This window comes from Alternaria ventricosa, assembly GCF_023758065.1.
Source record: "Alternaria ventricosa strain BMP 2768 chromosome Unknown scaffold_7, whole genome shotgun sequence".
NCBI classification, from domain to species: Eukaryota; Fungi; Ascomycota; class Dothideomycetes; order Pleosporales; family Pleosporaceae; genus Alternaria; species Alternaria ventricosa.
In genome coordinates, this window is record NW_026055687.1 from 760066 (window position 1) to 785886 (window position 25821).

Below are 25821 nucleotides of genomic sequence, written 5' to 3' on the forward strand. Positions count from 1 at the left end.
AGTCCGAGGAACCTCAACATGTCGACAGTCACCAGTCGCTCAACACCAACCACTAATGAAATAACGACGCGGTTTGCATCTTCGTGGGTTGACTTTCTAATTCGCATGCGATAAGTAATACACTTGGCCCCATTCACTGAACTGGCCTCTTCCGCACCACACGTTCAAAGCTACGCACTTGCCAACATCGAGCGATGTCGTTAGCAGCAGCAGCAGCTCGCTTGGAGACAGTGCCTGAGGAACAGCGCATAACATGTCGTAGCTCGAAAGACTGGGATTGGGGAAGAGAAAAGAAGAAACTGCTGCGGGGTTAAGTGCAAGACATCCGTATAGTATGCAACTTCCACCTATCGTGGTATGTTCAGACGACAAACTCTATAGCCTGAAGTCACGACTCACAACCCCATCAGTGCGTTCAAGAGTTCGCTAAAGCTTCATACCGGCGAATTACAGCGCCTTCAGTTGTATGACGTGCGAGGCACTCTTTCGGATAGAGACGTACGCGCGATTGTCGCACGGAATCCCTGGCTACTCGACATCGACTTATATGCACCGAAACTGACCGATAAGTCAGTTATCGCCATCCTCAAACATTGTCCACGCGTCACAGCTATTCGAATCAACGGCTTGCCTAGAACCACCGGACGGGTCAAAGGCCATTTCGTTTCGTTCATGAACATGCGGGAAAATCAGCACAAATGGGGAGTGTTGAGGACGTTACGGCTGAACTACCAACCGGTTATAGAGGCACAGGTGAGAAGCGTCTCCAAGAGAAGACCAGACATAGTCATTTCGCAGAGCATTAGGGTTCCTTCCGCTGTGAAAGAGTCGCTGTCGAATGCTGGTATCGATATACCCGTCCCGGCAATGACTGAGTGGCGCAGAGGGCATGTTGAGGGTGTAGATTGGGTGGCAGTAGTGCGCAGAGAGCAAACGAGGCTGGACGATTTGGAACAGCTTGCGTCACAAGTCCAAGAGGAACGGGAGCGGCAGAGGGCATACGAGCAAGAACAGCAGAGGGAAATCTCAAAGCTACTTGCTAAGATACGAGCCCAGGCGCAACAAGAGCTAGCCATCGCTAGATCGCACGTCGATTCTGTGGAAAGTGATGCAGAAGATTCTGGATCAGAAGAGGACTGTTCAGAGGAAGCAGAATCTGGCGATGATAATCAGGACGATCTTGATGCTAGACATCTAGGAGGATATGGAAACACTTCAGAGGAAGAGGGAGAATCAGAAGCCGATGAACTTGAGGAAGAGGAAGACACCTTGGTAGAGGAAGATGAAGAAGCAGACGAGCTCGAAGAAGCTACTGAAGAAGAGCGCTCGGATGGAGAAGATTGTTCCCCAGAAGAGACCGACGGGGAAGAGGAAGAGGAAGAGGAGGAGGAGGAGGACGACGACGACGACGATGAAATATATCAAAACCAAGAAGACGCGCGTCCCTCGATTAAGGCCGAAAGAGTTGCACAGATTGCAGACCAAAGGATCCCCAGTGCACAATCCAGATATTGGGTCCCCAGGGGGCGGAACACAGGAGCGATGATAAAACAAGAAAGTCGCCTTAGTGTGGCGAGAGCTCTACCAAGAGAACCGGCATCGATATCTGCCGATGAGGATGATGACATGCGCATCGCAAATGGAACTCAACTTCAAGACGAACGGCAACTGAACGACCGCATGGAGACGGATTCTAAAGATGAGCTATTCAACCGGATCAAAAGCGAAAGTAGGATACGTGCACAAGATTCCGCACGCTTCGAGAACAACATGGAACGCACTAATGTTGTCAAATCGTATTATCCATGCAATCCCCGTTCACCCATCGCGTTTGCAGATTCCGTCACACTCAGATTTGTCAGTCCTGAGGATTGGGAGCGACGTTGGCAGAGGGCACAGCGTCGCACGAGCATACGCATGGTCATTTTCGAACCAAGCTTTGCTGTCACTGTGTAAGTCGTCTTCGTCTGTCATTGCATCTATCAGTAGCATACTGAACCCAAACAGCACGGACATCAATATGCTAGCTTGGTCACCAGCAGCATTCAGTTCATCCATTCTCGCGATCCGCGTGGGCAACGGTGCCCTGCTAGACGACCAGTCTATTACCAACCTCGCCGCGAATATGGCGCAGTTAACACAGGTGCAAATCGATTTGGCTCCAAATATTGGTGACCAATCCATCATGAGTCTTATTGAGTTCTGTCCGGCCATTGAATACATTGAAGTATGTGGGGATGTACTCACGAGACGATCTGGTGGTGTGACTTGGCGTAACCTCGACGCGATATTGATTGCACATGAAAATAAGGCCCAACGTCTTCGTAATTTGGTGCTCGTAGATCAGCTGGTGGAAGACAAGAGCGTGGAAGCCTGCGAAAAGTTGCGAGCAAGATTGAGAATTATACGTGGACATCAAACACGAGAGGAGATCGTGCCAGGAAGCAGGGCTTAGCGCACGGCTAGATCCGGGGAAAAAAGTCATTACATTAGGTACTATCGATTTTCATACTTATTAATCCAACGCAAATCTTTGTGAGTCGCGGTCGGCCAACGGCACCACGTTGTAGTTCAGTCGCTGTACATAATAATCGTCCTCAAGCTCGTGCGCTCGAGGTTTTCGTTGCACCTGGCCCAACAGGATTGGCCGGAGCCCTTTCTTGAAGTTGTAGAAGCAAACGCAGCCGGCCAGGAGAGCACTCGTCGAAAAGACCACCCCTACGCAGAGGTAGAAAACCATCTCATCCTTCAATAGAGTATCAGCAAGTAATGAGTGGCCGTAGAGAATGAGGAGTCTGCTGATCAGGTATGCGATATTTGCGGCATGGAGAAGCTGTGAGATGGGGCGTTAGCGCGTGCCAGTCCTCTCGAGGTTAAGCGACCTACCAAGACAAACGCCATTCCAATGCGACGCTCATGCCTGACAAAATATACTGCAATAGCCACATGTACAAGAGTAGCCGGGATGATTGAGATCGTCAATGAGAACTCGGGCTCCTGGAAATGGACGTCGATGAAATCGTAGAAGATTATGAACGCGAAAACGAAGTAGGGTGTAAACTTGAGAAGCACGAGGTAAATCTGTGCTTGTGTGAGTATGGTCAGGCAAAGAAGATGACGCAAGTCTTACCTGGTAGACAGCGTATTTTGTTTGTATCTTTTTGTCAGGGCTGACATGCTGGTATAAAGCCCAAGAGAACTCACGGTATAAGCCCCTCGCTAACCAGCACATAATGGCACTGCTGACACATGTAACCACGGTGCAGACCATTAAGCCAGGTGAGATCTTCTTCCAGAAAGGCCAATCAACGTCTGCAAAAGGTGTGCCGTACATGTCGTGATTAACAAGAATCCTGGATACTGCATGTCTAGTCTCGCCATATTGAAGAACCGTCGAGATTGAAAGGCAAATGTTGGCGGCGCATTGAACGAAAACCTGGATGTGGTTCTTGATCCGGTATGCGTCGAGTGTCAAGATGATCTGGAAGAGACATCCCAATGAATTGACACACAAGGTCAGAGGGATGACATAAGATATCGGAACCTGGTATGCAACCGAGTTTACCCAATTCAAGTATGTGACCAGAATGACTCTAGGGCTTGTTAGGCAGTCCATCTAGCGAGTGAGTTATGCGGGGAAATACGAACGTCTGTATCGTAATATTCGTAATCGCCTGAACTGTTGTAGTGCCAAAGAAAAACCATTCCAATCTCGTCTCCGGCCGCCACGATACCATCGTTATTATGTTGCCCCGATCGAGCTGCCCGCACGCCCAAAGAGGTAATGGAAACGAGTTTGATGTGAATCAGCCACACCAGGGCAGGGTACAAGCGGTGGGTATTGCGTGCGACGGGACAATCTTTTTAGCAGTCTCGAAGAATCATGATAACGCGTGGACAGAAGCAAAAACCTTCTAGTTCCATAGATAGTCTGGCATTTTCCGGGCTTGGGTCCGCTAGGAAAGCCTAAATACGGGAAAGGAGCTCCCGCACTACGCCGCTTTCAGCCGAACGTCGACCATTGCAGCTGACATTGACGCTACGCCATCCCAGACTTCCCACGGCGAGCATTCCCGGAACCTTGATGGACGACATGATTGAATGGTCTCGGATATTACTATCACGATACGAGATTGGTGCTGTGGGAGGTGTGGGGAGAGACTCAGGTTAGTCGCTTTTCCTGCTAGCGTGACAGCCTTCATGCAGGATGTCTCGCGTCTCATCAACCCGGCCTTGCGACACTCGAGGTTCAGGACAAAATCACAGCGATATCTCGCTTTCAATGTTGATGAGACCAGCTATCGCGATCTTTATCCGCCCAATACACCATGTCCTGTTACGATGATTGACAGTCCTGTTCTAGACATGCCCCGCGCACGACGCGCACACCGGGGGTCTTTTCGCCACCAGGGGCACAAAGCTTGCCGAGAGCTGTTCGAGAGGAGTCCATGTACCGTGAGATCTCGAAGGCCAGACGCATTCCAAGGTTTGCTTTTGAAACACTTATCGAACTCAGGGAGCGACTGAAGGATCAAGCGACCTCTACACCAAGGGAGTTTAAATCATCCAAAATCCCGTTCTCGTACCTCGTTCTATTATCCTTCACCCAGCTGCCCACAACGCGACATGAGCACTCAAAACCCCCACCTGCAGCTCCGCTGGCAAAGGTCTACACCACACCCTCCTGAAAACGAACACTTGATTCATCCCCCTCTTCATCTTTCGAGTCCGCGAGACTTACTTGTGGCCCAATTCTCGCTTCATCCCGTCTGTGGTGAACTACAAACCGCCCATGCCTTGTGCTGCGATGGCGAGCCAAACCCTTGTAGTACCCCAGACACTTTTCACGCTCCCGACGGTTACTACATTGCTTGCTCCCTAAACATTCCTGGATTTGGAGTGTACAAGTGGAAGACCGGAGTCTGCTATCCACACCCACTAGCTCGCGATGTTCCCAAGCAAACTCAAGCGCCGCAAGAACCAGCACAGCATCATGGCCATGCACCAGAAAACAATACACTAAAACGGAACTACGAAGACACAGAGTACCCCGATGCTACCGGACGAAAGATACCTAGGACCGCAGAGTATGCAGCGACTGTCGAACGAGAACACAGCGAAGAAGTGTATGGGGTCGGCTCCGAGGAGAGTGCTACGGGAGATGAGACAGTTGAAGGGAGTGAAGGAAGCGGAGAGGAGGAGGAGAAGAAGGAGGAGGAGGAGGAAGAGGAGGAGCACTACCAACGCGAAAGTAGCGTCGAAGTCGAGCAATGCGTCAACGAGCGCGACTCATCCGATGATGAGTCCCTCAATTGGGATCCCACCAAAGCCTTGAAAAAGGCTGAAGCTAGGCGTGGCCTCGTATATTTCGGAATCTTTCCCGCTTTCGGCAACCCAGAGGGTATCCTGTTCTACGGCAATTGGGACCAGTGGGAACAACGATGGCATGCAGACGCGTTACGCACCGGTATTTGGAAAGTACGATTTGGACCCGGGTTTCGCGTGCAAAGGTAAGCGATTTCATACTTTATTATGATCAAACAAATGATGTACTTGGCACTGACGATTATGGCCGTGGCTAGATCACATCTTGAGGCGTTGGCATCGGCACCACCTGCATTTCGACAGACCATTGTATCGATACATTGCAGCAACGCAGGGCCCCTGGATGACGATGACGTGATTACACTCTGTTCTATCAATCCTGATTTGAAGGACATTTCGCTCGGTAGCGCGCAACTTGTCACCGACAGAGGCCTAGTTCATATACTAGATCTATGCCGATCCATAGGTCGTATCAGCATAAGTGGTGACGACAGATGTCACGGTTCAATCAACCTAAAAGACCGGCAATTGCGTAACGCAATACGGAATCCCCGATATGGGAGAAGACTGAAGCATTTGTGGCTTATGGATCAGCGCTTCACTCGCAAGCGGGCCAAGATTATTTCCAAGACAAGGCTGACGATGGCTATAGTTGGGGGAGAGACAGTTGGAGACAGTCACGCTGCGCAGGTTGTGGCTAGTATGACTGGAGGTTTCACCAGATTTGTGTACTTCCACGGCGGCGAGGTACCATACATGGACATTGCACACCCGTCGACGGTGACATGATCCCAAGAAAGGCAACAGGTATCGTGATATGAGAATAGAGTGTTTCGAATATGGAATATACATGTGGTTGCATTCCAAAAGTCGCGCGAAGAACGAATATACCTCTATCCATACAAATATTATGCCATCTAATTAGCTGCGCCGTCGCGGCTTCGGTTGGGAAGTTCCAGCATGCTACGCCGTAATATCACCGCTCTTCGCTCGCTTCGCGTCCCTCTCTTCGCCAGCATTTGCCTCGGCGCGTCTTTTACCCTCGTCCTTCCTTGCAGTATCCTTCTCTTCCCGCGCAACACGCCGCGCCTCCTTGTCCTGCTTCTCCTTCTCCTTCCGAAGAGCCTTGCTCTCGAACTCGTGCCAGTCACCCTCCAGCTCCTTCAGCGCGTCGGCACGTTTCGGTGGCGGGGCTTCGCTCGTGAAGAAAGGATGCTCGAGCACGTCGGCGGCAGTGGGTCGCGCATTGGGGTCGAACAGGAACATTGCCTGGAGAAGTTCAAAGGCCATAGGGCTAACGCGGTCCTTGTACTTCTCCTCAAATGTCGACTGTTTTCGTTCGGTTGGCCGTAGCAGTTCAAACCACTGCATGTCGACAATCCCAGGCCAGTCCTGCACAGTGGGCGTACCAAGTATGTTGTAAATCTTGTCCAGCTGATTGATCTCGCCGCCATCGCCAGGGAAGATAGCGTGCCGCGTAAAGATCTCGACCAGTACACAGGCAGCCGACCAGATGTCGACTGCTGGCCCATATTGTGTTTCTCCCAGCAACAGCTCCGGTGATCGGTACCAGATGGTAATGACCCGGTTGGTGTAGTCGAGCTTACTGCTTTTCGCGTAGAAACGTGCAAGACCGAAATCTGCCAGTTTCAATTGTCCGGTATTGGATACAAGGATGTTCGCAGCCTTGATGTCTCGATGTAGAACGCCGCGGCGGTGGAGGTAATCCAGGCCTTCAAAGAGCTGTTTAGCTAGGTCCTTCTTGTGTGCTTGTTCGAGCTTGAAGGTCGGGTGGTTCAAAAGACCGGTAAGATCGTGGGAAAGGTATTCAAAGACCATGTAGCAGTCGTTCTTCTCAACCATGACTTCTCGGAGATTAACGATGTTGGCGTGATTAAGAGATTGCAGAAGTTTGACCTCACGGATGGCCGTAACGGGGAACTGGTAGTTGTTAGCGTCATGTCGTTGCCTAGCACTGGGTTTACTTACGCCATCGCGTTCGCCCTCCATACGAATCTTCTTGAGAGCTACCATATCCTTCGTATAGACATGTACTCCCTTAAAGACCTTTCCATAGGTGCCGGATCCAACCACCGATTCGTTGCCGGGCTTCCGGTAATATACAGACTCTGAAGCTGCATGTTCAGGGACCAGCGTAGGCCGAGGTTTCATGCGCTTCCTCATAACAATCTTAGTTTTGGGTATCTGAGGAGGTGGTGTCTTTCGCGCTGGTCGTGTGTCAGGCCGTGGGTCGAATCGTCTATCGTCAGGTCGTCGCGGTGGATATGGTTCTCTACGATCTCTCGGGTCGCGCATATCTCTGGGATCGCGGTCACGGATATCGCGTGGGTCTCGTGCATCTCTCGGATCTCGCATGTCTCTGTCTCGTGGGTCTCGGAAGTCTCGCTCTTTGCCGCGATAGTAGGGCTCACGCGTGTCTCGTAGATCTCGGGTGTCTCTATCGCGAGGGTCTCGATAGGCAGGTTTTCGATCGTAGTAGTTGTCATATCGACGGTCTCGTTCCCTATTATCTCGGTCGCGGCCACTGTCGTAACCTCTGTCTCTCGCGTCCCGATCTCGATCGCTTCGTGCTTCCGAGTGACGGGGGGAAGCTTCACGCGCTGCTGCCGCTGCCGCTGCGGCCTTTGCCTTGGGGTCAAGAAGAGACTCTTTGGAAGCAGGCGCAGGCTTCTCGGGCTCTTCCACTCCAACCTTTGCTTTGCTCGCAGGTGGCACTGGATTCTTGGTCTTCAACGAAAAACCAAATCCTGACTTGGGTGCTGTCGGTGCCTTTGAAGGTGCCATCCTCTTGTCCTCTTTGGAACCCTCGTCTTCTACACGCAAATCTTTGGATGGGCGAAAGGGGTTGTCGTCAGCATCCACAGATGCAGAGTCGGCAGATGCTTGCGGCGCGACAGCGGGCTGTGGGCGTGGCGCTTCAGTGGCTGGCCGGCCGCCTCGAGTGCCCGACGCTGGTGTCCATGACAAGTTGGAGAACTGGGTAGGCGCGCCACGCCCTCGTCCGCCTGGACCGCCAAACGGAGCGTTTGCGCCAGGACCTGACATACGACGGTCGGGGCCGTTGAAGCTGTTGCCGCGGTATCCGCCATGTCCTCCGCGATGGGGGCTGTTCTGGAAGCCAGGTTGTGGGTACGGCTGGTTTGGATAGTAACCTGGTGATTGGTTCTGATGGTAAGGAGATTGATTTGGGGTATAGCCATGTGTGGGAGACCTGATGATGTCAGCATGTGGATGACCGAAGGCCGATGGGATGGAAACTAACCCTTGATTAGGATACGGTGGACCATTCCAACCGCCTCGACCGCCGCCATGATAGGGCGATTGATTTTGGGGGGAATATTGATTTTGGGGGGAATATTGATTTTGGGCAGGGTACGGTGGCGATTGCTGGAAGCCACCACGTCCCTGGTAGTGATATGCTCCCCTCATCTTGCCGTGGTCTTCCCGACTTTTGGACGTGTCAGAGTTGTAACCTGATCCCGGCGCGGGCGAGCCTCGACGTGAGGCGACCCTGTCTGTTCCTTTATCCAGGCGTTGACGCGGCCTCGATGTAAGAGAGGGCGAGCGTGATGGACGGCGTCGAATGGGCGGGCGGGGCGAACGACTTCTGCGCGGTGATAGTCTGGCTCGGTGGGTATGGGGCGGCGAATTCCTGCGAACTGGGCCTGGAGATCGCCTACGGGGCGGACGAGAGGGAGATCGAGCACGTCTGGAATCTCGACTACGACTCCTTGCCCTGTCGCGCGTAGTATAGGGCTTGTAGGACCGTTCACCGCGGTTGTCGAAGGGTGAAATAGGTCTTCGATCAGTTCTCCTAGGCGACAGTCTCCGAGGCGGTGTTCCACGCCTAGATCTCCTGTCGAGTGAAACTGATCTTTTCCGTGCACGATGAGCCACCGGTCTGTAGTGTGTATCGGCAGAGGGCGAACGGCGACGAGTCGAGGTGGACGGGAAATACGTGTCGGGCGTGGTTCGTCGAGGCGGTCGATCGCGGTCGGAACGCTGAGCTCGTGGGGAGTATGCCCTCGTAGCAGGCCGGTCCGGCGAAAGTGCACGTCGTGGCCTCGATGCAGAGCGTATTGGGCTGCGACTGCCCTGCCGTTTCACGCGCTTGGACGAGCCTCGTGGAGATGGAGAACGCGGGTGGTGGCGTTTCGACGATGGAGTTGTGTCGCGATGGTGGTGGTGATGCCGATGCGAGTGGGCAACCCTGTCTGCGCTGGCTTCCCTCTTCGAAGCTCGATGGCGGTCCTCCCCAGAGATGCTGCGACTGCGCCGACGCGCGCGCTCTCTGCTCAAACTTCTTTCGCGTGAACGTCCCCGTGCGTGCCTGGCCGATGAATGCGTGTGGGTGTCGTGTGCGCGGTGTCTGGGAGAATCTCTGGCAGCTCGTGGCACTGGTGACGATGTTCTGCCCTCGTTGTTCCTCTCCCGTGACCGGTCCCTAGATCGCTCTCTGTCCCTACTAGATGAGTCCTCTGGTCTCCACTGGTCTATATCCTGAGCCCGTCGCAGGGCAGCCATAGAGGCAGGAAGGGCATCAGAAGGCGCAAGGTTGCAGCATCAAGAGGTCCGCGGGTCAAAGTGCCACGGCCTAACCGAACAACAAGAAAGTCCGGCACCCTGCTCTCAGCCTTACGAAGCAGTAGTAATGAAAGCGAGAAACAACAAGAGAATCGGCTGCGACTGTAACACACTCCCTAACGCGCTGCCGTTGATGCGCTTTTCGATGTTGCTGTCGTGGCCGCAGACGCTGCGCATGCAGCGCCTTCTCGCTCGTCGGTCTTTCGCCTGCCGCTATCGACAACGCCAAGCCCCGTGACAAGTCGCCCTCATCGAGTGTGCATGGAAACCCCTCCCTGGCGCCCAAGACTCCAGCCTGCTCCCATATTTCATCTCGGCTTGTACTTTCCGCATCTTCAGATTTTGGAGATCATGTTGCAGTCCACCAGGCGTGCCATATGGCTTCACGACATCTACATAACGAATGCGAAGCAACACCCCGCCACCCTTCTAAAGACAACCCCTGACGACCGAAGCTGTAGAGAAGTAATCCTCAATATCAGGCCATGGCAACCCGGGCACGGCGATATTTTCAAACACCAACCAGTCGAGATATCCCATTATCGGGGGTTGGGCCGATCCAGAAAGGTGATGCGATCCTTTTGAAGTTTAATTGAGCTCGCCGCGATCATCTTGACGTTGGGCTTCTCACATTACCACGATCGGCATGCGAGCATGCGAAAGCTCGCGCTCCGCAAGAGAGGGGAGATGGTGTAGTTCCCATGCTGAGGGCGCGGTCGACGCACCTGATAGCCTAGAGCTACCAGACCTGGATGCAAGGTATGGCACGTCGCCAACAAAAGAGCCATAATATGTGAACCAGGCTCACTTGCGGTCCTGGAACGGTCACCAAAGACGAGCAGCCAAATGAATCTGGACATGCTCTCGACAGCGCCCGGAGCATCTCGCAACTGAGCGGCAGTCGTATGGCGATTGTAGCCCTGACCGGGGCTGGGAACTAGAGGTTGTAACGATAAGTAGAGGAGGCACTGCCTTTCCCCAACGCGGGGTAGCCACAGTACATGTTAAGAATAGTGCACGATGCGTGATTAGTACGCGACTGCGCGAGGGTGGCATGAAGACGCCCAAGCAAGGCCGTGGTAACTTGGTGACCCTTTGCCCTTCTGGCATCGCCAGTAGATGACCAATCCTCCCCCGATGCACATCGCATCATCATGTAATGCCACGCTATGATATGCGCAGTGGGTCGAGCAGGGAGATGGGCGGCGCTGAAGCGGAAGCGCCGTTTGCTGTTCTGCTAAGGTGAAGCTGCGGGGACCGAGCGAAAGCCCTCGCGCCCCGTAACGGCGGTCTGTCACCCGTTCGCGTCATCGCTAGATGTCGTGAATGTCGAACCGAGCGCTGGTGGTATAGTCGATGCCATGTGTAGTTGGGGCGGCGTGTGTTGATGATGAAGCGTCGGTTAGGGAAGGGTCGTGGTAGTGTCGCACCTCTCCTGCGCTGCTCGGCTGCCCGCTTGTCACGTGTCCACCTGGTCAGAGCGCGACGAGGTGTGGCGTCATTGCTAGGTTGGAACGCTAATCCGCATTCGACGGCGCAGGAATAAGTTATTCCCTTGTAGTCATACTGACCGGGCTCCGAACTATTCTCCTGCGGAAAGCATGCGCCAGGCCAAACATGTTTCCCTGGGCATTGTGTCATCCTCTCATCTCTAGTTTGCTGCTTCCTCAGTCTGAAAAGTCCCTTCTCCACTAAAAAAGTCCCGACCAATTCCCCGCGATTATGGACGCCGACACCCCCAAACCCAAATCCGCGGTTCCCTCCCACATGATGAACGGCGGATCACCCCTCAGGCTCACCACCGAGGCGCGCGACAGGAAAGAGCGCGAGCACCTCTTCCATGCTATAGAGACTTCCAACCGAGGGCGCCAGCCAGTAAACTTTGACGGGCCGACTAGCTATTTCCCCACGAAGGCTTCGGTCGCGAACATGCACACTGACAACCGACATGTCATGGCGAACGGCCAGGTAGACGCCGAAGACCCTTACGAGGGCGCCGTTGCCCAAACACCACTTGCGACCAGTCGCGCCCATAGCCCATACACACAGCATCCTACCATCGACTTCGATGGGCTTAGCTGGCCCAGCAAGGGTACGCGGGAGAGGAAGGAGGCGACCGAGGAGGAGAAGGAAGCCAATCTGAAGAAGCTGTCTGGTGCTGTCCGAACTATGCTTGAGTGTCTGGGCGAAGATCCAGACCGCGAGGGACTGTTGGACACACCAGAGCGCTATGCCAAAGCCTTACTCTTCTTCACCAAGGGCTACGAAGAGAACTTGCGCGACATCGTCAATGGTGCTGTTTTCCACGAGGATCATGATGAGCTTGTCATCGTGAGAGATATCGAGATCTTTTCCCTTTGCGAGCACCATTTGGTCCCCTTTATGGGCAAGGTAAGTCGCCTCTTATTATATGGTATCTAATGTAAGGATTAGTTACTGACCTCTCCGTAGATGCATATCGGCTACATTCCGAACCGTCGCGTCATCGGCCTCTCCAAGCTCGCTCGCATCGCTGAAATGTTCGCTCGCCGCTTACAGGTACAAGAGCGCCTCACCAAGCAAGTTGCGCTCGCCCTCTCCGAAATGCTTCAACCACAGGGTGTTGCTGTAGTAGTCGAATCAAGTCACTTGTGCATGGTCATGCGCGGCGTGCAGAAGACAGGCGCTACAACAACTACAAGCTGCATGCTTGGATGCATGCGATCAAGAGACAAGACGCGCCAGGAATTCCTGAATCTCATCAACAGGCGGTAGACATGATACTGGGTCAGAGAAGCTTCGGCACATAGTTGGGGTGCCAGGCGGCCTAACTCATCGCATCATGTGCTATCGTTGCACGACTTTCCGCATTGGCGTTATATGGGACCGGCGTTTGGATGAGAAGTTCATCACTCTCATTAGATGGGCGGGCTATTGTGTTGCATCACTAGACGCATAGGCCTTTCAACAGGCGTTTCCTTAACTCTTTTACACATGTATGATGTATGACTTTTTGCGTCAATGTACGCAAACGACCCCTGCATTCCAATTTTGATACGGCATGCATCTGTACTCCTACAGTAACGAGAATAGTCACTGCCGTTCAATTCATCTTCGGTGAATCGCATGCTTAACTCCGAACACCGCGAGCTCCCATGACTTCGTTCACTAATCAGATTGGTCCTCGCGCGCCTTGATGTTCGTCCGTTATCACAGTATCGGCATCGCAGCGAGATCACCTTCCGCTCCGAAATACCACCGAGGTCAACTCGCGCCCAGCCAGCGATAACTCCGTCCTCATTCTGGCGATAAGTCCATCATCCTGCTGATGTTGACATTGGAAATGCATACCCACACCTCGTACAAGGCAAAGCCGAACAGGTCTGCAGACTACATTGAGATAGAAACATACAAAGTGGGTAACCTTACGTCAACGGAGGCTCCAGGGTGTTCAGCATTTCCCTACGTTGACGTGCCCAGGTGTTCTCAGATTGACGGGACGCCTAAGGCGTGGACAGATATAAAAGTACACATCATGGGCGAATCAACTCTACCCCGCCAAGTCAAGCAACTTCAGTCTTGTCACACATTTCCCCTCTTCTCCGTCAGCGTTCAATACTCAACTAGCATACACTATGACATCCCCAAAAGGTTTCGAACCGTGCTGCCTCAAATCATTCGACTGGAACGGTACACCAAGCGGCCACGAAGCGACACTCGCGAACAACCCAACCTACGTTACCGGCTCCAACCCCAACGCAGCCGTCCTCATCGCCCACGATGCCTTGGGCTGGAAATTCGGAAACACCCGTCTTCTGGCCGACCATTTCGCCAAAGAGGTTGGTCCACGCTTATCTTAGCAATATGAGATATCTTCTGTCCTCATGAAAAAGTGCTAACGACAACGCTGTGCGCTATAGGCAAACGTCACAGTCTATATACCTGACTTCTTCGGCGGCGAAGTACTCGATGTGGGTCTATTGAAAGCAGGCAAGTTCGACAAGGTCGATATCGAAGGTTTCAAAAAGCGCAATAGTCGCGAGATCCGCGAACCAGAAATTTTCGCATGCGTCAAGGAACTCCGCGCCAACGGCTTCAAGAAGATTGGCGCAGTGGGCTACTGCTGGGGCGGCTGGGCCATCTTGCGTCTCGCGACTGAGAAGTTGGTCGATTGTGTCATCTGCGCTCATCCGTCATTACTCACGGAGGCGGATTTTGATGGCGTCGATGTGCCGATCATGTTCTTGCAGCCGGAACATGATAGTATGTTCCCCGAGGAGATGAGATTGTACGCGTTCAAGAAACTAGTCTTGGAGAAGAAGAACCAAGCGGTTGAGTGGGTACATTTCCCAGATGCTCACCATGGTTGCTTTACCAAGGGCGACGAGGAAGTTCCGGGAGAAAGGGAGGCTATGATCAAGGCCAAGGATAGTGCGGTGACGTGGTGGAGGGAGTGGCTTATTTGAGTCCACTTTGAGACGACTTCGAGATCTTAGTCCTATTACAACGAAGAAGTTGAACAGGTGCTCTGCAGTCTAGATCAGTAAAAACCGGACTTTGACTAAATACCAAGGCATTGTATACTTCTAGGTTAACGACTTCTAACAGGCGTTGGATGTTTTAATTGAACGGGCTGGTTCTGCTAACTGTCTACCACTGATAATCTGCCACTTTACATGTAATTATCCATGCCATCAGAATCAAAATCTCCATATCCACCAAACTCTTCGAACTCAAGACCGTCTAATCCAAAGTCTCCGGGCCGGAGACCACCACCGGTGTTGACCAGATGCCCACCAAGATAGAAACGCATATAGCCGGCACCAGTCTGCGCGGCAACCATCTGCGCGGCCATACTATCCCCCACAGTCTCACCATCCACGATCGCCATTTTTGGCCTCGCTTTCGAAATCTTCTTAACGCTCCTGTCGTGGAGCCTTTGATCCCATAATTCCAAATGCTGCAGTTTCTTGGCAACTGTCGTATCCGCCAGCACATCTACCAGACCACGGCAGTTGACCTTGCCTGACGTCCTGTCGTCACCGGAGATAGCTATGCGCTCAATGTCGGGGCAGTTCCTAACAATGGATATTATCGCATTGTCGGTGAGGCTTTGTGTTTCGACGAAGTAAATGTCCTTGAGAGATGGGACGGCGCGCGTGAGGTTGGCAACAGCTGCGTCAGAGACGGCCCCGCACCCGCAACCAATGGTGCGCAAGGATTTGCGAAACTCGGGAGAGGCGGCCGCTATAGTGTTGATATGTATGCTAAAGGATACTGTCAGCATATCGGATGTAAGTTCGGAAGATTTGGCAAAGCTTACTCAGTGACGCAGAGGTCATCGGTGAACTGTATCTGTTGGATACCAGTACGTTTGATATCTGCAGGCCCTCGAGTCTCCCAGGCTTCCTTCGAACCGTAGTACAACATCCTTGAAGGGGGGACTTGAGCGGGTTCGTACGGTTCGTACACTGGTTCAGCACGACGACCGTAGTATATGTCACGGTTGTATGCCTCCTCCTCAGGGTCATCGATATCATCACTGTCGTCTGATCCCCACGCGCTGCCGTTGTCGTCTTCGTCTTCGTCGTCGTCATCTTCGTCGTCTTCTTCGTCTTCGCTGCCCTCTTCTTCCTCCTCGCCGTCACTCTCCGCTTCACTGTCGTCGGAATTGTTTCCTTCTGGTATATCAGACATGTCAGCATCGGCCTGGACGGATCTCAAGGGCGCTTGGCGCGAAGCGTTGGCGTTCGACTGTTCGTGCTCCGATGAGCCCCTGACCAGTGATGTTGCATCTTCATCTACGTTTGGCAGCGGATATTCCATATGTTCAATAGCCCTTTCTTCTCCCCCTTTCAAACGCTTGCCCCCAAGCCAATAGCACGACTGCACATCGCCCCTCACAGTGGTTGCGGTGGAGATGACGAGATTACGCCATTCCTTGGAGACACCTTTGATCACCAGCTCATCTGTCGATTGGTCTTCAAGATAGATAGCTCTGAGATTCGTACGCGAATCGACAATGTCTGGCTGGTTGAGAAACCCGGCGAAGTTTCCAGCTACAGGTCCTGGTTCATGTTCGGTTCCGGAGACCCTTATTATGGATACCGAAGGACAATTTTGAAGAACTCCAACAATGCCTTTGTCGCTGACGTTTGATGCCTTGTGCAGAAGGACTTCTCTGAGTTGCGTGTTGCGTGATGCGATAAACTTGACATCGGCGTTGGCTAAGGCTGCGCCGGTGCAATCCATCCGCAGCACCTCGAGCGACCTAGTCTGTTGCCTGACAGCTTGGACATGCTTCCTATGACCATAATCAGTGACTGTGCGTATTCGCAACACATCTTGTGTCCTTACCGTTCAACGCGAAATTGTGGACCGAAGTGTAAGTATCGGACGCCATATGTGATCCTCTTTGCGTCCCACACCGCCTCGGTAGGACAGAATACGCGTTCTGTTTCTGGGTAGTCACTCCGCTGATAGATCGATATAGATGACGCCATGACTGATTCAGAGGAAATGGAAGGTAAAGTAGAGGGTGGAATCAGATGGGGTTTTCATATGTGATCAATGCACGGACTACCTTGAACCCTGGGACTAAATGTCACAGAGCGACATTTCGCTTTCCGTAATCCATGCACCTTCAACAGGCAAAAGTCTGAGCAGGCCTGCACCTATCTTGCTGCGCGTTCGTTATATGAGTCATATGCGATTGCTAATCGTTTATTTGAGTTGAAAGCGGTAGTTCAGTGTTGCAATGTTGCTTCTCGGATAAGTGGGCGGTGTCTGGTACCATGGGATGCATGGAAAATTCAGTCGACGACCAGAGTTCGTAAAAAGGTGAGAGATCATGAGCAGGCCTGCAGCCTACATCAAGATACAAACATGTGATGTAGGCGACCTGGCGTTAACGTATATTAGAGGGTGTTCAGACTTTTTATCTTAAATGAGGTGCATGGATGATTGGTATCCCAATAGATCTTTTGGACCGTCGGTCTGGCTAGTAATAATATCGGGTAAGAACAAGATTACTTTTCTTTTACATCTGACGGAAGACCGGATAGACGTCGCCGACCTCCATAGGTACAATGCCAAAGGAGACATATGAATCGATGTTTTCAGGTTCTAGCGCGACAAATGCTAGCCCCGCATTCTTTTGCGCACTGCTTACAAAGAAGCTGCCAGCAGGCAGCGTAACATCCTGAATAAGTGTCTCCGTCGTAACGGTATTCAAGATGGCGCCTTCGTAGTAAGACGAGCCGAGGCTAGAGGACGTAATGTTGTATGCTTCGACCTCTCCATGGAAAACCTCGGGCATGGTTTCGACCTCCAGTCCAGACATCATAAGACGTTCGGCAAGGTCAGCCCACGCGCGGGGGATTATGTACCCTTCGGGCCGAGCGCGGGTCATATTGGCAGTTGCGGGTGTGGTGCTGGCGAATTCAACAGGAAGTTGAACAACCTCGCCCGTCCGACGGTCAACCATAGTATATGTGCGGTTCGAGTAAGTTGTGAAGTCTGTGATGACGATCTCCTCTTCGCTCTCGACGACCTCTGCAATAGCACCCTCGATTGTCTTCTTTACGTCCGCAGCTTCGTCTCGAGCAGTCTCAAGCACACCAAGGATCATCTGTAAACCAGCAAGGGTGCGGCGTTTGAACTCCTGGCTTGCAATTCCAATTCCACGAGTCTCGAAGAGGAAAGTTACGCACTGCGTCAGTCCCATGGCGTTGCGTCCGATCTTTGCATCAGTACCAGCCTCGTCGAGCCGTGGTATCGGATTCGTCCGCGCTGCCGTCATGTATGGCTCCCCGCGCAGGCCTTGGGAGAGTAGAGACGCGTTGATCGCAGGCGCAAAGACTGTTTCGGAGAGTGTGCGAATGGAGGGATGGATGTTGAGGTTCTTGGCTGCGCTGTACATGCCATCGGCTGCATTACTGTAATTGCCAGAGTATCTTGTTCCGGCGCCATACTCCTTTTCGTTCCCAAAGTCAGCAAGCACCTCACGTGAAGGTCGTACAAGATGTCTTGCTTACATGCATGTCAATAGCGATGTGTGGCGAGAAGCTGCTGAACCATTGCTTGATGTCGCGGGTCTGCTGTCGGGCAAGCTTGGTGTGGTCGCGGTTTGGGTCGAAGTTTGTAGCCAAGGTGCGCTGGAAGTAGGCATTTCCGTCTGGATTGTAACGCGGCAACACAATGATGTCCATCTTCTCAAGGAAGCTGGCGGCCCATGTCGGGTCGGCATCCATGGCACCGAGAAGAGCCAGAGTGGCTTCGTCGCCAGCGGGTTCGTTCCCGTGAACTGATCCTTGGATCCATACTCGCAATTTACCAGAGGTGGTATACCCGGAAGATACGTTCGATGCGGAGGTGGAGAGGTAGGCGTACGGGAACGTCTTGCCTTCTTCGCTCAGGAAGTCGGTCACGTCGTAGGTCATCCATGAAGGATTCTTCGCTGCAAGCTTGCTGATGAATTCCTCTGTACAGTGTTAGGCTTCCCGAGCTATGATTGGGTCCATCCTCCATCCTTTACATACCTAATTTGTATTGCGATGTTGCGCCTTCAGTTCCCTCTGACCAACCCGGATCAAACGAGGCGTTTGGCAGGAACGCGGGACTCAGAAGGGTCACGTCTGGCGCTGGGAAGGCTGTCTGCTCCACAAGCTGCGAGTCAAGGTTAACATTGACATGGTTCTCGCCGTATTGAGACTGCGCAAGCGCAGACGCTGCGAAGAACGCAATTGAAGCTGTACGCATCTTCGTCTGGTCTCAGCTGAGGCTGTCAAATGCGCGCAGAGCACCGATTTGCATATTACCATCACTTTTTGTATAGCTCTCCCCCATCTTTGGGCGATAGCGCTACGTCAGTCAAGACGCTTTTCCGCCGGTTGGAGTACTTTGCCAAGGAGAATCGCCCTTGGCTGCAGTTGCTCCTGCCGTTTCTGGTGTCGTTTTCCACGGAGATAGGCGTGTAGCACGCCGTTATCGCATAAGAACGGCATTTCTGCGGCTCTTGAGATGGAGCACGGTGGTACTTCTCATGGGGTTCGCGTTGGTGATGAGGGCTTGGAAGGTGGCTGGAGAGGTGTGACACGCGAAGGGCGCCGACTGCTCGGAATGGTTCCGACACGAGCTTGCATCCCATCGGACGCGTCGCGGAATATGCCACACGTCGGTGGCACCTGCAGACGTAGGAAGAAGACAACCTTCTTCCTCGCCAGATTGATCTCATACATTTTGAAACCTTAATTACACACAGCTGGTACTGCAATCCTCGGTGCAGCGCACCCGACTACCAGGTGACTGCTTAGCCAACACATCTGCTGCGACAAAAGGCGCCGAGGCTCCAATTGGATTTAGGCTTCCCATCAATCGTATTGAAGAAAGACTGTCACCACGTTTAGGGAAAACGACGAATGCCTGATCCGGAAGTCTACTTTGCCTTGAAGTAGTCGCAATTCTCGTTCTGGGACCGAGCAGACTGCAAGGCATTTGTTCATTTTTTCCCTGTACCAGGTGCTATATCTCTGAGGAGTATTTCGCTTCAATCATGTTCCGGCACCGAGTGACACCATGCCACCTCCCCAGCTTCCCCGCATCATGGGACGATAGCCCGAAATGCCGATGCAGGTCCATGCAACCTGCAGAAATTACCTTCCACAGGCGACCAAGTCTGGGTACCATCTACCAGCAAGCATTCAGGGGAGACGAAGTGGTCACAAGGTTCAGAAATGGACACTAAGGATAGAATTCATCCGCGCCCTTCATTACCCAGGTACCGCCTCGCACAGTGTGCTAGCCGGCATGTATTTAATTGGAGCATAGCCTTCCTTTTAGAGCTCAGCCAAGAATCATGAGACTTTTCTCTTCGTTACTCGCGTGCTGCGTCACGCTTTCTTCGCTTTCTTCTGCGATCTCCATCACTTCGACCAAGAACTGGAACATCACGAATGATGTGGAGGGTTCAGTCCGTCTCAATGGCCTTGCTTTCCAACAACACGCCTTGACCACCTTTGGCGACTATCAATACGTCGCATTCTACAAGACAGCTTCGGGATACGGCAAACACCATGTCAACCTCGGTCGGCGTAGAATCAACCCTTCTTTGGGTGATTGGCAGTACTTTGCATTCACAGATTATGTGCAAACCACTCTCGATGAACACAACACTATCAGCATGGGCATCAGCGGGGACGGCAAGATTCATCTGAGCTTCGATCATCACGACGTACCACTCAACTATCGTGCGAGTAACACAGGCATCGCTAAAACAATCCCCGAACAGTGGACAGCCAGCGCCTTTGGAGCGGTCCAACACAGTCTGCCTGGCTCAACCGGACCATGGACGCCGCTCACATACCCTCGGTTCGAACGCATCGACAACGGCGATCTTCTGATGGAATTCCGTATCGGTCAGTCTGGCGCTGGTGACTCGTACATACATCGATACTCTGCAACATCTGGGCAGTGGAGCGCGGTCGGCAAATACCTCCAAGGTCAAGACAACAATGCATACATTAACGGCATTAGCAACCAGGGTGGAAAGCTCTTCGTCTCATGGACAGTGAGGGAGACACCTACTCCCTCGACTAACCACGACTTCTACTTCGCCTTGTCGGAGGACGATGGCAAGAGTTGGAAACAGACTAACGGCCAAACTGTAGCAAAGCCGATTACGCCATCGACCGCTGGCATCAAGGTGTATTCGATCCCACAAAACAGCCAGATCATCAACCAAGAAGCCCAGTGCGCTGACCAGAAAGGCCGATTCCATGCCCTCATGCGCGACAACTCGACAGGCACAGCGCAATTCTACCACTATCTCCGTACTCCAGAAGGCAGATTTTCTAAGACAGCCATCAAGACGCCTGGTCTGTCAACGCCGCCATATCTTGCCTATCGAGGCAAGATCGCCGCCGCAGGCGACAACGTTTTTGCGATCCTGCCAGATCAACCAAAGATGACCGTTCAAATTTGGGCCGCGACGGCGGCCGGTGCATACAATGACTGGAAAAAGTTGGCCGAGGTACCAAACGCTGCTGTTGAGCCGTTGGTGGACGAAGAGAGGCTGGATAAATTCAACGTCTTGAGCCTTTTCATCAGGCAAGGTGGGCCTTTCGGCACACGAAAAGTACAAGTCTGGGATTTTGCGCTCGCGCTTTGAAGAACAGAGTGCGCCTTTGATTCAGACTGGGGCTTGGTCTTCGTTCGAGTGAGTCGCCATGGCATATACCAATACATTAGTTCCAACAACACCAGCATTAGGACAAGAAATTGGGGCTCTAGTGGCCTTGTTCCCACACATTTTGTCTTGGCGCACTGACGCTCCTCATTTACTGCTGCTGACAAAATAGGATCGGAGCATGGAATGTTTCTCGGGAAGATTTCGTACCGCGCTAGCACGTCCGTTGACGCAATTGCACATTGGTCCCATCAATCCTAACCCAACGCTTAAAAGTAAACCTGGGCAAGCGAGAACGCACGTTTACCCCGGGCCAGAATCTAGCTAGGTGCGGCGTAGCCTTTGAGTGGTTTTGCGGAGAAGGTACGTACTTGGAAGCTCCGATATGCCCAATTCCCTCGATGCCGGCTCAACCTCATCATGCACCCACCGGCTACAGTACACGGATACGAAAATGCTGGTACCCATGGGGTGACAAGCGGAGTAAGATGGAGGAAAACATGCGGGGCACGTCCACATCTGGTCTTGTCATCACAGGCGATGCGAAAATTTGCCCTCTAGTCCCGGATGCATCCCGTCCTTCGAGAAGCATAAAGCTGGCGGAATATCTCTAAATGATCAGCATCAGACCGGAAATCATCTCACCATGCCTTCCCATCTCTCTGTCCTCGCAGCCATCGGTGGCCTGCTCACGTTCGGACATGCCCAAAACTCGTCAGCCCCAGCCTCAAGCACATCGACGTACTCACAGCCCAATGTACCTACTGGAGTCCCGATTTCAGGCGATTACGATGAGCCGCTTCGACCTCAAGTGCATTTCAGCCCGCCTGCTGGATTCATGAACGATCCGAATGGCTTGTACGTGGACGAAGACGGAGTCTACCACCTCTACTACCAATATAACCCGACCGAGAACATCGCAGGAAACCAACACTGGGGCCACGCGACCAGCAAAGACCTGTACACATGGACTAATCAGCCCATCGCCATCTTCCCCGGTGGTCCAACCGAGGGCGTTTTCTCCGGATCTGCCGTCATCGATCACAACAACACCAGCGGCTTCTTCCCAAATCAAACCAACGGTGTAGTCGCCATCTACACTATCAATGTTCCCGAGAACCAGACTCAGCACATTGCCTACTCCCACGACAATGGATATTCTTTCACTAAGTACGAGAACAACCCCGTCATCGTTCCCGGTGGAACCAACCCCACTCAATTCCGTGACCCGAAAGTCATCTGGTACGAGCCTACTGAGAGCTGGGTCATGGTCGTGGCTTACCCCATCGACTTCAAGATCGGCATTTTCACAAGCCCTAACCTGATCGACTGGACTCCCACCAGCAACTTCTCCAGCTACGGCATCACCGGTCTGCAGTACGAGTGCCCGAACATGGTTGAGATGCGTGTGCAGAACTCCACTAGCGACGAGTCCAAGTATGTCATGTTGATTTCCATCAACCCAGGAGCTCCTCTCGGCGGATCCATCACGGAGTACTTCGTCGGTAACTTCAACGGCACGCATTTCGAAGCTGATGACGCCCGAACACGCCTCACGGACTTCGCCAAGGACAACTACGCCGGTCAGTTCTTCTATGGTATCCCCACCGACGAAGACCAGGTTACGCTCAACTGGGCAAGCAACTGGCAGTACACCAACGTCGTTCCCACTGCTGGCGAGGAAGTAGGCGATGGCTTCCGCAGCGTCATGACCGTACCCCGAGGCCACTACCTGAAAGATCTACCCCGCCAGGGTCTGTCTTTGATCTCGTACCCCTCCAACATCATGTCGATCGTGGAAGAGGAGCTCGCTTCCAGTGAAATCACCGGTAACGGCACTGCATTCGTAGACTACTCCACCGTCGAGTCGGGCGCACTTTACTTTGAAGTCAATGTCACGGGGCTCACTGGCGGCCCTTCGCTCGCGGGATCTATTAGCTTTACCTTCCAGTCTTCGGTTTCCGGCGAGTCGATCTCAGGTGGAACCTTCCTCTCATCTGGTGATGTTTGGCTCGACCGTGGCAAGACTGAGGCCTTCCAGAGCCCATACTTCAACGACAAGTTCACTGCCACCGGTCTTTACGACGATAGGCAGGGCTCATGGAAGATCTCGGGTATCATCGACAGGAGCATTATTGAGGTCTTCCTGAACGAAGGCGAGCTTGGTGCGACCGCAGTCTTCTTCCCTACGCAACCGCTCGACACGATGATGCTGAGGGTGGCGGGCTTGAACGAAACAGTAACCGCCAGTGTTGGCGTTTGGTCTTTGAAGGCTGCTTGGTTAAACCAGGCCGATGCCAACGGCACAGTTTCCGGTAACACGACCGACGGTAGCAGCGCAATGCTGGGCTCCGCAAAGCTCTTCTAAGCATCTTAGCATAATACAGTAGTATGTGTGCAATATTAATATCCAAGGCGGACTTACATCCCCAATAATCACTTAGCACTTCTACATGACGTCTCTACTATACCAAGGCATATCAGACCTGCCGTTTTACACACTATGACCGTGAGAATACTGTATCATCTGACTTACTGCGGGTGCCACTTAATCCGCAACCCGATAGATTCTCCACTCCGCAACTCGTGATCCGGTGGCAAGGGTGACATGGTGGGGACCAGCCCCTTAGCGTCCGCCTCCACACCCGAACCTTAATGGCGGATACAACACCCAATATCGTTACATGCATACGCATGGCTTCGGCATATGTCCCACTGCCGTCATTGCGAGGCAAAACATATGTTGATGCGGAAGAACTCTACGCCGAAATCTTCCGCTGCCACTGCGACCGAAAGTTTTGTTGACGGAGTAACTCCGGCGGTAATCCGGTTCGTTGGAACTCTACCAAGCGCCGGTGCAACCTTGATTAGCTGAACATCCTCATTCGCGGATGAGCTTTAGTCTTAATGTGGGTGTAGTGAGTGGCTCGTCGTCCAGGGCTTCGCCGCAACGAAACGGTCGGGCGCCGAGGTAGTACCACTACATCGTGTATAGACTACCCCGCTTCCAGCATTATCCAAGAGCCAAGTGGAAGTTAGTGAAAAGATGGTGTGTGCGGGCGCGTTACCTGAATGAGGCGCCGAGATTGAGTTGACTGCTATATTTAATACGAGAGCGACGATGAAAGTATGTAGTGAACATCAACTGCTCCATCCAATACCACTCTACAATGCGTACATCGACCTTCATCAGAGCGGCCGTGGTGCTAGCCAGCAGTTACTCGGTTGATGCCGATGTTACGACCACAATTGACCCAAAATCGAACTGGGGTACTTGGGAAGGCTGGGGAACGTCATTGGCATGGTGGGCCCAGCAATTTGGCAACAGAGACGATCTTGCGGATATCTTCTTTACGCTGAAGCAGACCAAGTTCAACGGCGAGACTCTTCCAGGTCTTGGCTTCAACATCGTACGCTACAATGCTGGCGCCTGTAGTTGGAACACCATCGATGGGGAGAAGATGGTGGTGTCTCCAAACGTAAAAAGGTCGAGGCAGATGGAAGGCTACTGGCTGGACTGGAAGAGCAGCGACCCTGCTTCTTCTAGCTGGAATTGGTATGAGAACTACCTCCCCGGTGTGACACGAGGCTGTTTACTAACCACCGTCTGTACTTCAGGACGGTTGATGTCAACCAGCGAGCAGCACTCCAGAAAGCGATCGCACGCGGAGCAGACAGAACAGAGTTGTTCTCAAACGCACCGATGTGGTGGTAGGCAAAACTCATGGACAAAACGTGTGTGAGGTATTGACTTGTTCAGGATGACGAAGAACCACAATCCATCGGGAGCCGCGGACGGAAGCGAAAACATCCAATCGTGGAACTTGGAGCAGCATGCAGTCTATATGGCGACGGTCGCAAAGCATTTCAAGGATAACTGGGGAGTCGAATTCGAAACTGTCGACCCTTTCAACGAGCCGAGTGCGAACTGGTGGAAGGCTGACGGCACCCAAGAAGGATGTCACGTTGATGTGTCCACCCAAGCCAAGATCGTCGGTTATCTCGACACGCAACTTGCAAACCGTGGGCTCTCAACGAAGATCGCGGCCTCGGATGAGTCGTACTACGATCAAGCTGCCACCACGTTGAAGACAATTGGCAGTAGCGCACTCAGCAAGATCAACCGGATAAACGTCCATGGTTACCAATACGGAAGCGGCGACCGCGCCGGTGTTCGCACACTGGCTACACAGGCCGGGAAATCTCTCTGGAACAGCGAATACGGTGATGGCGTGGCTTCTGGCGAGAACCTCGCCAAGTACCTTTTCCAGGATCTTCGCCAGCTGAAGCCTACGGCCTGGGAGTACTGGCAAGTCCTCGACCAGGGAGGTTGGGGTCTCATCGACGCGGACAATGACGCGAAAACGCTGGGTACATCAACACAAAAGTACTACGTGCTTGCGCAGTTCGCCCGGCACATGCGCCCGGGTATGAGAATTCTCGATGGTGGCCGAGACAACGTTGTCGCTGCCTACGATGCGATCAAGTCGTTGTTGGTTATCGTGGCAGTGAACTGGGACGCTGCACAGTATATAAACTTTGAGCTGTCAGGATTCTCGGGGCGTCCTTCATCCGGTGCAACTGTCTCGAGGTGGAGCACCCAGATCGGAAGCGGCGATCGTTACGTGCAGCATCTCGATACCACGATCAGCGGCACAAAGTTCTGGTCGAAGTTCGAGAAGAACATGGTGCAGACCTTCGAAGTGACGGGAATCAAGTTGTAGAGC

General features: G+C 52.8%; 11 protein-coding genes across 11 annotated transcripts; 7 read left to right on the forward strand and 4 right to left on the reverse strand.

The window, feature by feature from the left end:
* Positions 1-698: 698 nt before the first annotated feature.
* On the forward strand, positions 699-1956 carry J4E93_005008 (uncharacterized protein; the record flags this gene model as incomplete). The annotated part of the gene is made up of 3 exons (XM_049342931.1): positions 699-705; positions 746-753; positions 799-1956. 3 exons carry the CDS (start codon positions 699-701, stop codon positions 1954-1956), a joined length of 1173 nt encoding a protein of 390 aa, XP_049199931.1.
* Positions 1957-2515: 559 nt separating this feature from the next.
* J4E93_005009 (uncharacterized protein) lies at positions 2516-3737 on the reverse strand (the record flags this gene model as incomplete). Its single annotated transcript, XM_049342932.1, has 4 exons — positions 2516-2833; positions 2887-3081; positions 3131-3593; positions 3649-3737. 4 exons carry the CDS (start codon positions 3735-3737, stop codon positions 2516-2518), a joined length of 1065 nt encoding a protein of 354 aa, XP_049199932.1.
* A 1055-nt stretch (positions 3738-4792) lies between these two features.
* On the forward strand, positions 4793-5514 carry J4E93_005010 (uncharacterized protein; the record flags this gene model as incomplete). The annotated part of the gene is made up of 2 exons (XM_049342933.1): positions 4793-4799; positions 4838-5514. The coding sequence occupies 2 exons, from the start codon at positions 4793-4795 to the stop codon at positions 5512-5514; spliced, it is 684 nt and encodes a 227-aa protein (XP_049199933.1).
* Positions 5515-6288: 774 nt separating this feature from the next.
* On the reverse strand, positions 6289-8391 carry J4E93_005011 (uncharacterized protein; the record flags this gene model as incomplete). The annotated part of the gene is made up of 2 exons (XM_049342934.1): positions 6289-7266; positions 7315-8391. The coding sequence occupies 2 exons, from the start codon at positions 8389-8391 to the stop codon at positions 6289-6291; spliced, it is 2055 nt and encodes a 684-aa protein (XP_049199934.1).
* A 3261-nt stretch (positions 8392-11652) lies between these two features.
* Positions 11653-12684, forward strand: GCH1 (GTP cyclohydrolase 1; the record flags this gene model as incomplete). Its single annotated transcript, XM_049342935.1, has 2 exons — positions 11653-12321; positions 12382-12684. 2 exons carry the CDS (start codon positions 11653-11655, stop codon positions 12682-12684), a joined length of 972 nt encoding a protein of 323 aa, XP_049199935.1.
* Positions 12685-13544: 860 nt separating this feature from the next.
* On the forward strand, positions 13545-14375 carry J4E93_005013 (uncharacterized protein; the record flags this gene model as incomplete). Its single annotated transcript, XM_049342936.1, has 2 exons — positions 13545-13748; positions 13830-14375. 2 exons carry the CDS (start codon positions 13545-13547, stop codon positions 14373-14375), a joined length of 750 nt encoding a protein of 249 aa, XP_049199936.1.
* A 206-nt stretch (positions 14376-14581) lies between these two features.
* J4E93_005014 (uncharacterized protein) lies at positions 14582-16312 on the reverse strand (the record flags this gene model as incomplete). Its single annotated transcript, XM_049342937.1, has 3 exons — positions 14582-15176; positions 15233-16213; positions 16275-16312. The coding sequence occupies 3 exons, from the start codon at positions 16310-16312 to the stop codon at positions 14582-14584; spliced, it is 1614 nt and encodes a 537-aa protein (XP_049199937.1).
* Positions 16313-16948: 636 nt separating this feature from the next.
* On the reverse strand, positions 16949-18669 carry J4E93_005015 (uncharacterized protein; the record flags this gene model as incomplete). Its single annotated transcript, XM_049342938.1, has 3 exons — positions 16949-17884; positions 17946-18391; positions 18450-18669. The coding sequence occupies 3 exons, from the start codon at positions 18667-18669 to the stop codon at positions 16949-16951; spliced, it is 1602 nt and encodes a 533-aa protein (XP_049199938.1).
* Positions 18670-19765: 1096 nt separating this feature from the next.
* J4E93_005016 (uncharacterized protein) lies at positions 19766-21076 on the forward strand (the record flags this gene model as incomplete). Its single annotated transcript, XM_049342939.1, has 1 exon — positions 19766-21076. The coding sequence occupies one exon, from the start codon at positions 19766-19768 to the stop codon at positions 21074-21076; it is 1311 nt and encodes a 436-aa protein (XP_049199939.1).
* Positions 21077-21740: 664 nt separating this feature from the next.
* On the forward strand, positions 21741-23462 carry J4E93_005017 (uncharacterized protein; the record flags this gene model as incomplete). Its single annotated transcript, XM_049342940.1, has 1 exon — positions 21741-23462. The coding sequence occupies one exon, from the start codon at positions 21741-21743 to the stop codon at positions 23460-23462; it is 1722 nt and encodes a 573-aa protein (XP_049199940.1).
* An 802-nt stretch (positions 23463-24264) lies between these two features.
* On the forward strand, positions 24265-25818 carry J4E93_005018 (uncharacterized protein; the record flags this gene model as incomplete). The annotated part of the gene is made up of 2 exons (XM_049342941.1): positions 24265-24650; positions 24855-25818. 2 exons carry the CDS (start codon positions 24265-24267, stop codon positions 25816-25818), a joined length of 1350 nt encoding a protein of 449 aa, XP_049199941.1.
* Positions 25819-25821: the final 3 nt, after the last annotated feature.